The sequence below is a fragment of the Hesperophylax consimilis genome, chromosome 7 (assembly GCF_061612785.1).
Source record: "Hesperophylax consimilis isolate HC1 chromosome 7, BYU_Hcon_1.0, whole genome shotgun sequence".
Lineage (NCBI taxonomy): Eukaryota > Metazoa > Arthropoda > Insecta > Trichoptera > Limnephilidae > Hesperophylax > Hesperophylax consimilis.
The window spans coordinates 38,098,148-38,112,738 of NC_142842.1; the positions used below are offsets into that span (position 1 = coordinate 38,098,148).

The following is a 14,591-nucleotide window of genomic DNA, read 5'->3' on the forward strand; positions in this document are numbered from 1 at the left end:
CACAATGTGTTGTTTAAAATTGTGAATACCTTACAAGAGTCCCAACTGCTCCAAACTGTCTGGAGCCAGTGAGACTATGGCATTCCCAATTGGGGTATATTGTGAGGCTGAAGGTTATGGGGATTGGAAGGAGATGGGGTAGAGGAAGATGGGGAGAGTACCTGGCTGATAACCAAACATGGCTGAATCCATTTCAAGCATCGTTTCAATTCTGAATGTTGGCCTTATACCAGGGCGAAATTGAAAGTATCTTCCACATGGCTAAATGGCTAAAGCAATTTTAAGCAATGTTGAAATACTGGATGTTGTTCCTACGCCAGGGCGATACTGAGAGTATCTTTCACTCTGGAGCGTGCCGCAAATATGCTATACTAAAATTATTTGTAAATTAAAGAGTTAAACATTATAATACACCAACACAAATGTGGCAGAACTAACTGCAATCAAACTTGTCCTATCCTTAGTCCAACATCCAAAATCAAATATCTTGATGTATATATAGATCAATATTTTAAATGGAAATCACATATTTGTGAACTCGTCAAAAGGATTAGGAAATGTATTTATATATTTATAAGACTTAGAAATATTCTTAGACTAGAAAACCTAAAAAGAGTGTACTATGCGATTGTTCAATCTATATTACAATTTGGTATTATTGGTTGGGGAGGAACATATAATAAAATTTTGAACCCACTTAAAGTAGTTCAAAGATTGGTAATCAAAGTAATTTTGAAAAAACCGTCAAAATTTTCTACCGAAATTCTTTTTACAATTTTCAAAGTACCTACAGTAGACAAAATCTATCAAAAATATTAAATACTTCAAATTTACAAAGAAATACAGTCAAATACTCATAACTTGCAATTCAATACATCAGCAAGATACCAGAAAACTATTAAAATCCCAAAGTTTAACACTAAGCTCATTCAAAATACCTATCTTTATCGAGGCATAATTTATTTTAATAACCTTCCATTAAATTTAAAAAATATCGAAAATATTCAGGAATTTCACCTTAAATTAAAAAATTACCTTAAACTATTATAAGTCCAAAATACGTTCACTACTTACATCTAGAAGTAATATTGTTTAAATCTTTTGTTGTTTCTAAATAATTTATTTACCTTAATACTAACATGTACATAATTGAACTAGAATTCCTTCACCAAACACAAGAGCATTATCTCTTTATGGTGACGAAAGGTTACTTTAATTTCTATTGTTTTATATCTTGTTTATATCCTGTACACTTATCTATTTAAAAAAATATTTTTTTCAAATATTAAATAAAAAAAAATAAATTATTATGAATGATTTAATCTTAAAGTAACTCAAATCAATCAAATAAAATTTACTTCGGGGTTCGAACCCATGACCTCCGGATCGCTAGTGGAGAGCCTTACCCCTCGATCACGGAGGCCGTCGAGATATATTCTTAACACAATTAGTCTATAAATAAATCGTAAATATAAAAACCTGGGTCTTATAAACTATACACAATATTTTAAATAATGTACAAAAAACTACGCCGAAGGCACAAATGAATGATTTGAAAACAATTAAATAAACTATAAAATGTAGTCCGCTTCAAACAAGACCCCCCATTGAGAAGGACAGGGAACAAACTAAATACCTGTTTTATATTTTTTTATACCAAATTCATAAATACTAAATAAAAGAAGTGGTCTTCTAGCAATCATTTATCTACCATAAAATGGGGTGACTTCGATTAATTTGCAACTTTGTAACTAAAAAATATTAGATGAATTTTCCGATTTTAAGTCCGCGTTAAATCTTCCCCATAGGAAAAACTAAACCCTTCCACACACTTTTCCACAAATGATCATCTAGTCAATCAACATTATGCAAGTGCATTATATAAGTAAAATAAATACAAAACAATACAAGAACAACACGTCAACTCACAAAAGATCAAATGGGAAAATAATTCACCGACTACAGATATTTTCATATCAGAGGGTTCGGCTCGGTAGAACTCCTAACAGGGCCTATAAATCCTACTGATCCCTCAACATAAATATTTAAAAAATCTTTCGTTATCCTACATGTATTTAAAATGACTGATTTTTGCATTTTTATATATAATTTTTTGATAGATCTAATACGCTTACATTTTTAATGAGAGAGCTAGGTATAATGCCAGTAGCCGAAATAACAAATGGTAATATTTTTATTGTCTGAGAATGCAACATTATTTTTATCTCATTTCCTAAATCTGTGTATTTTCTTATTTTTTCATTAACAGATTTTTGAATATTACAGGAATTTGGAATAGCGACATCAATGAAATAAGTTATTTTTTTAAATTTTGTTATGTGAAACTATATCGGGTCTACTATGATTAATCGTCCGGTCTGTTAGTATAGTTTTATCATAATATATTTTATAAAATTCGTTTTATAAAAATGAATTTGGTTCGTATTCATAATATGGTATCATATTACGACAATCAATCAAGTTTTGTTTAATTTCTAAACTTTGGTGAATTATTATTATGTTTATTGCACCTATCAATATTATTAAACTAACGAAATATATTTGCAAAACAATGGTTAATACAATACACCAATCCCCAAAAAACGCAAGTCTCAATAAACGTGTTCATAGTTTTATATCTTGGAATCAATATCTTATAATCGTTAGATTTTGATTTACTTTATGAATGACTCAAAACAATTATAATCCTTGAAGAATTTATCAACGTATTAAATTTTCTCTCTACCTGGAAATATCTAAAAACAGCTACTTAATAAAATCTTTCATACATTAAATCCACACATATTTTCCTAAGGGGGAAAATAATTTGCCCCCAGGGCCTATGTTTTGTCGTTTCATATAAAAATAATTTACTAAATATTCACAATTCTCAACAAGTTTTTTTAGAATTTTCGGTACCTTCTGTGTCATAAAGGCGCACATTTCAATTCTTATGTGGTCAACTTCTAGATTTGAATATAAAGCATGATGTTCTATCTTTCAAACACGTTAAGATCATATTTCTCATCACAACAGTAAGGAAAAGCGAACGAATAAGCCTGAAGAGTTGAATTTATTAATTTGTAGCGCTTGCCGCTTGGCATCGATGAATTTATTAATTCACAGGTGTGTTTCAAAAACAAGATGTTCAAATGAATATTAATCATTTATTGTTATTGCGGGAGCGAGAGGGTTGCAGCATCTTAAAGACTTTGTTTCGTTTACCGGATACCGAAAATCGTGATATAATTCTGACATTCAAGAGGATCTTTGACATTCAGTAGATTCACGCTCCGGGCAGAGTTACAAATCGATGTAACTCCTTTATTACCTATAATATTTTATTATAAGCATTTCTTGTTACATTACTTTATCTGTATTTACTTATTTATCCCGATATTCCATCAACCATGACGTGGCCTTATAAAATTGTAATAAACAGGTATTATATAATATTAAAAATAACGAGAAAAAATCTCCGTGTGGCACGTCAAATACCAGTTTTCTTAACTTAGAAAAATCATTGAAAGGAATAGGAAAAATGTATGTACTTAATTTGTAACGTATTGAGATTATTGTCACTGTTTTAAATTAGCGTATGGTCCTGAAGTTGAGTTCAAAGTAACTTCTATTTATTTTATTTTATTAATTTAGAAACTAACACTACATAGATAAAAATGAGCACTTGTAAACAATTTACAAGGTTTTAGAAATAATTACAGCGATCGGTACCTACCAATGACATGACTCTATGAAAAATCTAATAAGTGATTACATACATTACATTTAATGGGGCGGGGTTAGTACCTAGGTTCTAGGGAATGATCTGAGGTAAAGATTGAGATAAACGATATTTACAATTTAAAAGAGTGGTGTATAAGCGTACGCGTGTGTGCATGTGAACGTGTTTGTTTACACATGTGTCTGAATTGTGTTAATTAGTGGATCGTTGTGAGTGCGCATTGGAAGTTACCACTAATGTTTTTCTTAAATTACAGCAGGGAGTCTAAAAATATGCCGAGAGTTGAGTTTGGACAAAGGTTATTGAATGTTTGAAGATTAAGGGAAATTTTTGAGTTTGCTCCAGCATTTGTTTTGTTGTTTAATGTGTAAAATAGTTGTGGAGTTGTAAATATGTCGAGGGTACATTTAGATGAATGTTTAATTTCGACGGCCGGCATAGTCCAGTGGTAACGCATTGGACTGCCATTCCGAAGGTCGCGGGTTCGAACCCGGCGTGCGCAAATAAATTTTATTTGATTAATTTGTGTTATTTCACAATTAATTAATTAAAATAATATATAGTATATTTGCGGCACGTTCCAGAGTGGAAGATACTACCAGTATCGCCCTGGTGTAAGACCACCATTCAGAATTGAAACGTTGCTCCAAATGGCTTTTAGTGACTAGATCTGAATAGCCAGGTACTTCCCCACCTTCCTCTTTCCCTTCCCCACTTACCTTCAGCCTCACAACATCCCCCAATTGGGGATGCCATAGTCTCACTGGCTCCAGACGGGAGCAGTTGGGACTCTTGTGAGGTATTCACTATAAAAAAAAATAAAAAAAATGCTACGAGAAAGAGGGAGAGGTTACAGTGGATCCATCAGCGATTTAACTTGGTTTTATGCCTGTAGATCTTTGGTATGTCTCGTTTCACACGAGTGTTAATTATACCCATGAGCTTATGTTGTTATATCAGTGTCAGAAGATGTGCTAAGGTCAAATGAAGTCGCATTTGAATGATCAGATCGGGATAAATAAATAATATAGGTATAGTGCCTACATTATTTTGTGCTCACGTTTTAAGGTCACCTTCATGTTTCGTAAATGCTATTACTGTACATAATGTGTTTATGATATTGAAACCTTTTGCATCAATTCTGTATCAAAGTAGTATATAAAACTTAATTATCAGATTAACTCATTATTACATGACGTAATAATAAATAATATTCGTATGTGATAAACGTAATAATATTCGTACGTGACTATTTTCTTGCTCTTAATTAAGGGCGCTACTCAAAACATGAAAATAACTTCAAGCCAGATAAATTAGCTAAACTAAATGCGTCATTAAAAATATCTATCAATTATAGCTGAACATATATATCTGTAAACCCCGTTTAATAAACTCTGGAACTAGAATGTCATAATAATTTTCAAAATTGGAAGTGTTTGTTAGGAGAATTCATATAAGCGATGAAGCACTTACCTTCACACGATGTTGCTCGACTTTTCTCTATGTTTTATAAATATAATACGCATGTATTATAAATATAAACCTTCCGGAATAAATTTTCCAAATGATAGTGAAAACAAAAGCGATTTTGTTTTATACTATTTACATACAATAACTGCCATTTTCAAAATTGGAACTGATTTGTCGAGATTTCAAGTCTGCGATAATATTATATAAAATAAACGAAAAGTAATGAATAAATATTCTCAAATGTTGCAAATCTATTCATGAAAACGTTTTGAATATTTAGAGCGGATTCTGTAGATGATTTGTAAAAGTAATGCCGGGACGCACAAGTTGGTAAAATAAGAAGTCGGTGTCCCCAGAAAGACGTGACACGTTAGTAAAAAAAAATCGGTTTAGATCATGTTAAGAGTCGGAGTAATAGAAAAAAACATGCTTGAAACTGTGTGTGAATGTGAATGAAACGAAAAGTATTCACCAATAAAGAATTGTGTTGCGTTTCGTACCCACTGCGTACCTGTGCGGAGAAACCAAGTAATAATTAGTTAGAAAATTCAACAATACTACTCGTAAGTGTGTTTGTTAGAAGTCAACTTGAGTACAATTCTTCCCGTCTGGAAACCACATTACAATATTCATGTACAAGATTTAGAAATAAAATAAAGTAAATGCTTACGCATTCTGTTTTAAAATTGGTATTCCAGCAAATTTGCGGCAACACTATTAAATGATGTGAATATGCTCAAATTATCCGACAGAAGAATTATCGATGACGTGTTATTTTTATATAAAATTCAAAATGGTGCACATGATAGTCCAGAATTATTTGCATTGATAAGCTTTCGGATTCCACTACCTTACACAAGAAGTCAGGATTTATTTCCGTGCAGATATTCTGGGACTAACTACCATATATGTTTGCCTCTTTACCCATCATACTAATGATGTGAAATAATTATGCCGTGGATATCTTCAATTCACTGCGGGGGCAGTTTAGAAATGAGAAATACTGTATATATTTTACTATAATTTCCTGTGTATAAGTCCCTTAGAAGGGCGTTAATAATTAAATAAATAAATAAACAAATTTGAATTTCAAATTAATTTTAGAAGCAAACCATTTAAGACCAAGTCCAATCTTTTCTACAAACTAAAAAAATAAATAAATCAAGCCCCTATAGTCTCAGCTTCAGGACATAATATATAGTTAATTATTTATTAAAGCAATATATTGGCATCTTAGCGCAAGAACGTGTATTTATTTCCGTAGGTGTATCGGTAATTATTGCACTTTGGTTACCCGCATCAAACACAAGGATCAACAACTGATCGTATTCTTGCCGATAATTTTCATCTTATTTTAAATTAAAAAAGCCGCCGTGACCAATGCAAGTAGGTTTTCAAGTAATAAGGTCATATCGAAACATGCGAAACCGACCTTACATTTAAATATGTTATAAATATAGTTTATTATAATGGTTCATTTTACCTTTGCCTTCAAGTAACGAAGATATCCTTTGAGTATTTTTGGATTTCAAATTTAAAGGAATTTAATTTACGTTTTATGCGTTTTTTCAACATACAATATTTTTATCAAGTACAACGCTGTAGACTTGAGAATCTAAGACGTATATGTGGTAAAACTATGTATGTACCATGTGGGAAATGTGAAGAACTGCAAATAATGCAATGCTGATGTAAGATTAAGAAAGGGACGCTCAGATCCTTTAGGCATGAGATGAACGAAAAAAGGAGAGTAAAAAGAACTCCTTCGTGGACTGCTAGTCCAGTCCACAATGGAGTGCTGGTACCTAGCCTGATTTAAGGCAGTGAGGCATGGAACTGCCAGAGTAAGGATGAAAGCAGACTAAATGCTGTAGAAATGAGATCCCTGAGGCATATATATGTTAAACCATGTATGTTCGTGTGGTAGATGTGGAGGTACGCAAATAATGCAAGCCTGATGTAAGCGTAAAGAGTAAGATTAAGAAACGGAAGCTCAGATGGTTTGGGCATGTATAGCGAATAAACGAAGAAAGAAGTATAAGGAGAATATATATTTGAGGGCCACGTAAAGAGTCAGAATATTAGAGGAGTGTGTATGAATGTGAATGAGGCAAGGAGTGTGTGTGCCAACATCGAATTGTGTCTCATTGTATCGAATCGAATCTCTGCCTACTCCTCCGGATAAACAGCGTAATGGTAAGTTAGTTACTACGCACATGAATGCTATTAGTTCACAATTCTGATCGTAAATTTGAAAGCATTTGTGTGTAGGAAACAGTAAAAAACCTCCATATAGCGTCATGAAATTCGAACAGCTTTTTCTGTTCGGAATTTACAGATCAGTATAACTGCTTACACCACTTCATCTTGAACGAGAAACGGAACGTGCAAACAAATTTACAGACATACGAAATGCAATTACGCTCAGTCAATAAAGGTAACACCATTACTTGATTTTGTTTTATTTTAATGATTTAACTTATGAAATTTATTTTTTCATTTGCCATACTCATGTTAAAAAATACAGGTTGTCCGAGTGTAAAGTGCACACACTTCGGGAGGTGATTCTACGTGATAGTACAACTTAAAAAGATAAATAAGTTTTAGTAATAAAAAATACCAAATATTTATGAACACCTTCCTTTATTTCATGTTTATGATTATTCGAATGGAAAGTTTTACAAATCATTCACTTGCAGGACAAGAGGTCTACGATCTACATTGCCTAATAAAGGAATTGCAGTTTAACGGCATAGTTTCATGCAAGATTTCTAGGTACAACTCCATGTTGAAATAATTGCATTTTTATTTTTCTTGCTTTTCAATCAGGTGCTAGGTAAATCAATAAGCCAAACTTGTTTACGTTTCCCAAGTGGCCGAGCGTTTTGCTCCGATATTTCAAACTTAATTTACTAACAATATGTTAAAACACTTTGAAATGTATTTATACGCATTCCTCAGCACAGCGTTTTCCTAATTATATTGGAAGTACAGTACACGGGAGTTGGTCTTGACGCCTTTTTAATTTTATATTGAATAACAAAAAGTTGTGAAAAACTGTGACATGGTAGCTTGTCTGAAGGTACCGTAATTTTTCTTAATTTAATGAACGTAATAATATTTTTTTACAATTTAGTTAAACTTAATTTAGTGAAAATGTCCATATTATGTGACGCATTATTTAACACGAAAAAATTTCCAAGTTTCAAAGCCTTTGAGGTGCGGCTACATGTTTTATCATCGAAAATAATTGAATGGAAAAACATTTTAAAGTAAGGAAAATGATGGCGCATTTGTATATAGTTGGTACATTTATTCAAGTGAAAAAAATACCTAAAAATAAGTCAATTCAGGTGTCTAAGTTCATGGTTTAAATAGGTATGTATTAAAACAATAAAATTTAGATGAGTAATTTACAGATAACCATTTGAAATACCCGGCAGTGTCCGGGCTTTACGCAGAATTTTGAAAATCTAATGTACATAGTAACCTCTCCTTTGCTTTTAATCTCGGAATAAAACTGTAGATTTGCATGAAAATCAAATAAACGCTGCCGCCCGCCACAGACAATCTCATTTATATACATAGATTGATATATATACTTATTTCTGCTTATTCGAATGGAAATTCATCTTAGATTTGAGTATTTTTTAAGGAACGTCGTTAACAGTTTATTTGCAATTTCAACTGGTAAAAATTCTCAAGGTTAGGAAAATATAACTTGTGATTGGTTCATCGTATACATACTATTCGGAACCGCAAGACATCTCAAAGTTGAAAAATTTTAGGCACCACGCTCATGGATGACTTAATTTATAACCAAATAACCATCACGCCGTTTCCCCACAGAGGTAAGCAGAGAGGAGGGACCGCCAAACAACTCTGTCTTGGCATATACTCCTTGCCTCATTCACGTTAATTGATCGTCTCAAACATTTTCTTATTTTATTATGACTCTTGACATGGTCCGACTCCCGTATCTGATTCACTTGAACTTACCGTGTCTCTTCGGGCGTCCCCGACTTTTTAACCCATTCTATATGCCCAAAACTTCTGAGCCTCCGTTTCTCAATCTTACTCATTACGCTTACATTAGCCTTGCATTCATTGCGGAACATTTATCACACGATCATACATTGTTTTACAACGCATACGCCTCAGGGATCTCATTTCTACAGCATTCATTCTACTTTCATCCTTCCTCTACCAGTACCATGTCTCACTGCCATACATCAGAGTAGGTACCAGCACTCTTTTGTTAGCTAGCAAAATACCTGAATTAGAGAAAAAAAAACCGTGCCTACCAACGCACATAGTTTGTAATCAATTCAAGTGGAGTAAACACTTCAAAGTTGAGATAATTAATGTAGTTAACACTAACACGCCTTAAAGTTAAAATTAATTATTGCACATATTTTTTACATTATGTACACGTATATCTCTGATATGAAAAATAGTCCATAGCTAATCTACCTACATGGTTAGGAAAAGTTGAAAAAGCAAATAAAGTCACAATTTTTTTGTTAAAATATTATTATCATTACCTTTTTTGATGTTGTGCAGGATCCTTATATGGAAATCCATGAATAGATAATGCGGATCTGAAACGTGTATAATGCTGGGTAATATTATGCTTATGAAAAGTTAGTATTTCTTCCCAACACTCCACATGATTACTTACCGCATTTGAATCAAGGCCAAAGTTATTTAGCCAGTTGCATAAATGTCAGACGATAACATTTTGCATGGGCAGGTAATGTATGCAATTGTATGTGCATATAATGTTAGCAATTGAAACAATGTAAATTTAGACAAACAATCGTCATAATTTTATTTATTATACAAAATGTCAATTATTCTTATTACTAAAATATTCGTAACTTAGACTATAATTATAATAATAATCTTATTAGCTAAACCATAATAAATAGAATAACACTGCCGGAAGGCGAACCAGAGTCAACTTACTAATATTATATTCAGCATTACGATGCTAATGCATTCATTATTAAGTTTGTGAGTATTTCTAATGGAATGGAACACAGCCTTAAGGCACATTTAGATTATCCATATGATTTATTAAGGATTGAGGTGGTAGATAATTCATAAAATTAAGATAATTTTGACCTTCGCGTGAGTTTTGTTTTTTTTTGTACAGTTTTTAGTATCCTTTTGAAGGATAATCAAAAATCAGTCATATTAGAGATATAAAGTAGCCAGGTTTTTTAATATTCCTTACACTTTCCATGTCATTGTGTTAATCGATAATTAAAACAATCCGAATGACACGTCGATGTGCCAACGAACTATCACTCTCTAGAACTGAATCATTGAACGAGAGTGAGAAATCAATTCGTTTAGAGAAATTGAAACGATACTCAAATGTAGGTTTCATTTCGCGATCATTTCGATATTGGCTTTGTTTTGAAGGATTGTAACAAGAGTGATTGCATAATTGGATTAACCGTGTATTTTAGCTGGCCATCCGTGAAGATCCTGGACTCCATTTCCCCAGCTTCTGTAGTTGTAGAGTTGGTTGTTTTTCGAAGGTGCTTGGTCTGCCCAATACAGCTTGGACCTCCCCACGGGTCTACTGACCCATCTCCTTGATGCTTGCGGCACCTGGAAATAAATAAAAAAAAACGCCATTAAAAGATGCAATTGAAAGTATACTTACTAGAATTTGAGAAATCGTTGAAAATTCGCTCGTCTAATTGATATCAAACAAAATTTATGTTTACAAAACAATTAGGTGTACGTATTTAAATCCATTTCATTTTAAAACAAAACCTTATTTTTAGCTAATGTCTTCTAAATAACATAGACGGAAAGGCAAACGCGTGTCTTATCTGATAATATTATTAAAACAATATTATACTTATTCGTAAGAAATATTGTCGGAAGTCGTAAACCTTAGACTTAGATAATAAAGGCTTGTCATTAGGAAGGGCATATTTTTGATGAATTCCTTAGAATATTGACAAATATATTTGCCATACGGACGGCTTTGTCTTACAAAGAAGTCCCTTTGTTTCATGAAATAATCTCTCCTCAGTCACGTAGCCTGAAGCGATGATATTTTAACCAGTATTATATTATAATATATGCAGTACAACATTATATTTGTGGCGTGGGCACATGAAACGAATAACACAATTAATTATTATAAATAAATAGAAGCTAATGATGATATCATATTAATTTATATTCACGTTTTGTATTATTATCCAATATAAGAAAAACGTAAATAGGCATTCGGCGGCTTAAATTGCTGTCTGGAATTTTATTTGAATATCCGACCACGTTCGCTTCATAATCGTAACAACTTCATGGAATCCCGTTATCAATTATTTTGTTGATTTCTATTGCAAATTGCCTTACAAGTAGGATTTTGTTATGTTGATTGGAAAATAATAGAAAGAACTCTACCGTTATCTCGACTTGAGATATTTCCACAAAGCGCTCATTTTACGTATTAATATTTTTTATCAAGTTTTAAATTTTTCTTCTTCATTACTTTACATCGTTGGGAAAAATTTGATTTTTGATTATCATGAGATTAAAGTGTTCGTGTGTTGTAGATAGTGTTTCTATTGAGAGCTCTGACCTCGAATTTCTGTCACGATTAGTGTCAAATAAGTACTACGATGGTTCTCTAATAAATTCAAAGGTAATATTACAATCTGTCAAATAAATCACACTTGATATGTCATTGAGATATTCTCAATTTGAATCGAGTTCAAAAGATTATAAAAGGTTTACGTACGTCTTTCACTAAATTGAGTGTAATGCATTGCTTTGTTTAAGTTCAAAAGAAACTATTTAGGTCCCAATAAGCACGAGAACGTCTTTAAGGTGCTTACGAAATGATCTCTTTTGATATTTGTCAATGCAATAAACCATAATAATGATGTTTTTCTTCTCTGTAATGTAGAACTCATCTTGAATAATAAAACAGATCTCGGTTAAGAGACCTTGTAAAATATTTTTGTAATGATTTTAACGGGCACGTCGAGGAAATAAAACATTAGCTTCAGAAATAAAAACAGAAAACAACACATCTTTGACCACTCGTTGACATAATTCTGAGACGTATTTTATGAAAATCACAAATGATCACGTTTTCCAAACATTTAGATTAGGTGTTTACCCGACACAATGAACACTTAACGTTAGACGCACATGTGGCATTGACATGATAATAAGAATATCTAAATTGCTACGACGCTTTGCATTTATATTCGTTTTCCTGATCACCACACCATAATAACATTATATCAACTATACGACTGAACTACGTATAAAGTGAACATATAAAACTTGGAACGATTCCATTGACTTAGCACGATAACTCGAATTGTAATGAACGTGATTGATATCCGAAACAAAGTTCAACGGCCGCAATTAAATAATACGACCACTTAAAAAAAACTTCGTAATTTCCTCACTCTTTGGTATAAGGGCTCGTCTGGCACTATTACGTTTTGTAGGTTCCATCCCCTTCTGACTCTCCGGGCGCGCAGGAGCTCGTTGTTCACCCTCTTGGTCTGTCTATTTAAATGCAGGACGCCAGATTCAACAATGATGTTATCTTCGACGACGGACTCCTGGTTGTCGAGGTCGTCTTTTGTTATGATGAAGGGATGCTTCGTCCTTTGGTCAGCGTGTTTTCTTTTGATGGGTGATTTGAACTTGGCTTCTTGATCTGCCGCGAGTTGTTTGTCAACATCCTTGGCCAGCAGGTCGATGGTTCGCTCGTCCCTGGCCGGCGTGACGAACTGCGTGTGGGTGTTGACGTCTGGCAGGTCTACGAGCGACATGACCAGCGGGGATTCGGCGGCTGTGCCCGCGCTCGCTGTGAGAATGACGAGACAGGCGCAGGCGATGGGAAAGGTAAAGCGCTGCATGATTGCGCCTGTTTGGGATTGCGGCGGTAACCGAGAAGCAACTGAGCGGAGGACGGGGAGTTAGTTTCTTTTATACCGCAAATTCGAGTGTGTATATTGCCGCGCGATGTCTGCGTTCTGCGTCCGCCTGTACTCACGCGGGAGCCTATAAATCCCAAATCGTTAATTGTTTTTTTCCTTCTCATCTCGTTCCTTTTCATCTGGATGTCAGGGCTGTGATGAGACGCCAGGAGGCAATTATTTCGGCCCGCGCTCGCCGCCACTTCTTCTTATTATCCCGGACTGTTTTGCTTCTTTTTATTAATCTTGTTCGTTTAACAAAGTTCGGTGCATTTTAATGGCTTTTTTATTAAGCGTTCCTATCGCGAGTTTATTGCACGCTGGAAGAGGAAAAAGAAAATGAACGAAGATTTACATTTTGTGTTATTTAATGGACCGTTATGTTTGCGTTTAAAATTCAGTATAACGGTAAAAATGGTGAGGAACTCGCGCCATCTTTAGTAAACGCGTCAATTGAAGAATAATGTGTTTACGATTTTATAAATAGTCCTGATTATGTTAAGTATCACAGTGGCCAATTATCGATTGAAATGCTTCACAGTTTCCAGTTTCAAAGCGATTATTTCGGCTCAGATTTCTTTATCATTCTATTGTCATTTAAAATCTCTTTACATTGGGATTGTCTAATTAGCATGTGACGATTATAAACGCTTAAGAAATAACCGTTAGTTTACTATTCTATTAACATTTAATTACCAATCCGTATTCCTTGTGAACCTAGTTTTATCAATATCGAATGAATTCATTAATTTATTCTTTGATCTGCAAACAAAATGAAAATGTTTGATTTAACTTTGTTACATACAGACCGAAGAAACCACTGCTATGTTATTATTATTCAAAATTCCTAATTTTTAAAGTGCAAAACTATATGCCTCATGGTGAATATGGAATTGAAATATGTACATTTATAATCGAAGAGAACACTGTTTTGACGATTTTTAGACAGATTTTCAGCTATAACAAATACAATTAAGATGCATTTCAAATGAATATTCATCAGTATTACTAGTAGGGTTTGCAATCGTGCAATCCCGCACCCACATCCCGCAATCCGGTATCCCGCAATCCCGTATTATATACCAAATCCCGCAATCTTTATTGTGCAGATTTTACCCAACCCATGCCGTTTGTATAAATAAGCAGTTGTCAATGTTTGATAATGAAATAGGTCCTGAACTTGATATTGGGAAGATAGGATTGAATCGCTTCTCAGGTTCGGAAACATCAAGATCTGGAATCGATATTAAGAAAGAAATGTCCCTGTTTGATATATCTTCAGTTAGAAGACAATCTGTGCACAAATATCCGTTCACGATTTTTTACGATCTTCTTAAATCAAAGTCTTCATTAAATATTTATTTTTTTGCCCTTTCTTGATATAATATTACTAGTACCAAAGATGGTTGATA

At 33.4% G+C, this 14,591-nt stretch overlaps 2 protein-coding genes across 4 annotated transcripts in view; one reads left to right on the forward strand and one right to left on the reverse strand.

Annotated features, from left to right (window-relative positions):
• LOC149422719 (uncharacterized) overlaps positions 1-14,591 on the forward strand; it is a 157,957-nt gene that overhangs the window by 110,726 nt on the left and 32,640 nt on the right. The gene's annotated exons all lie outside the window — the stretch shown is intronic.
• On the reverse strand, positions 10,019-13,205 carry LOC149422722 (uncharacterized). 2 transcript variants are annotated; one of them, XM_089633475.1, is made up of 2 exons: positions 12,694-13,205; positions 10,019-10,834 (listed from the first exon to the last, which is right to left on the reverse strand). In XM_089633475.1, exons 1-2 carry the CDS (start codon positions 13,117-13,119, stop codon positions 10,673-10,675), a joined length of 588 nt encoding a protein of 195 aa, XP_089489601.1. In that variant the 5' UTR covers positions 13,120-13,205; the 3' UTR covers positions 10,019-10,672. The 2 variants fall into 2 exon arrangements, with proteins under 2 accessions (XP_089489601.1, XP_089489600.1); XM_089633474.1 differs by having other exon boundaries at positions 12,661-13,176.

Bases quoted from the DNA above. Each gene is read 5' to 3' on its own strand.
- LOC149422722 (XM_089633474.1), bottom strand. From the start codon at position 13,119: ATGCAGCGCTTTACCTTTCCCATCGCCTGCGCCTGTCTCGTCATTCTC. The intron at 10,835-12,660 runs GTGAGGAAATTA...ATTTATTTCCAG, and splicing joins ACGAGCCCTTATACCAAAGA to GTGCCGCAAGCATCAAGGAG.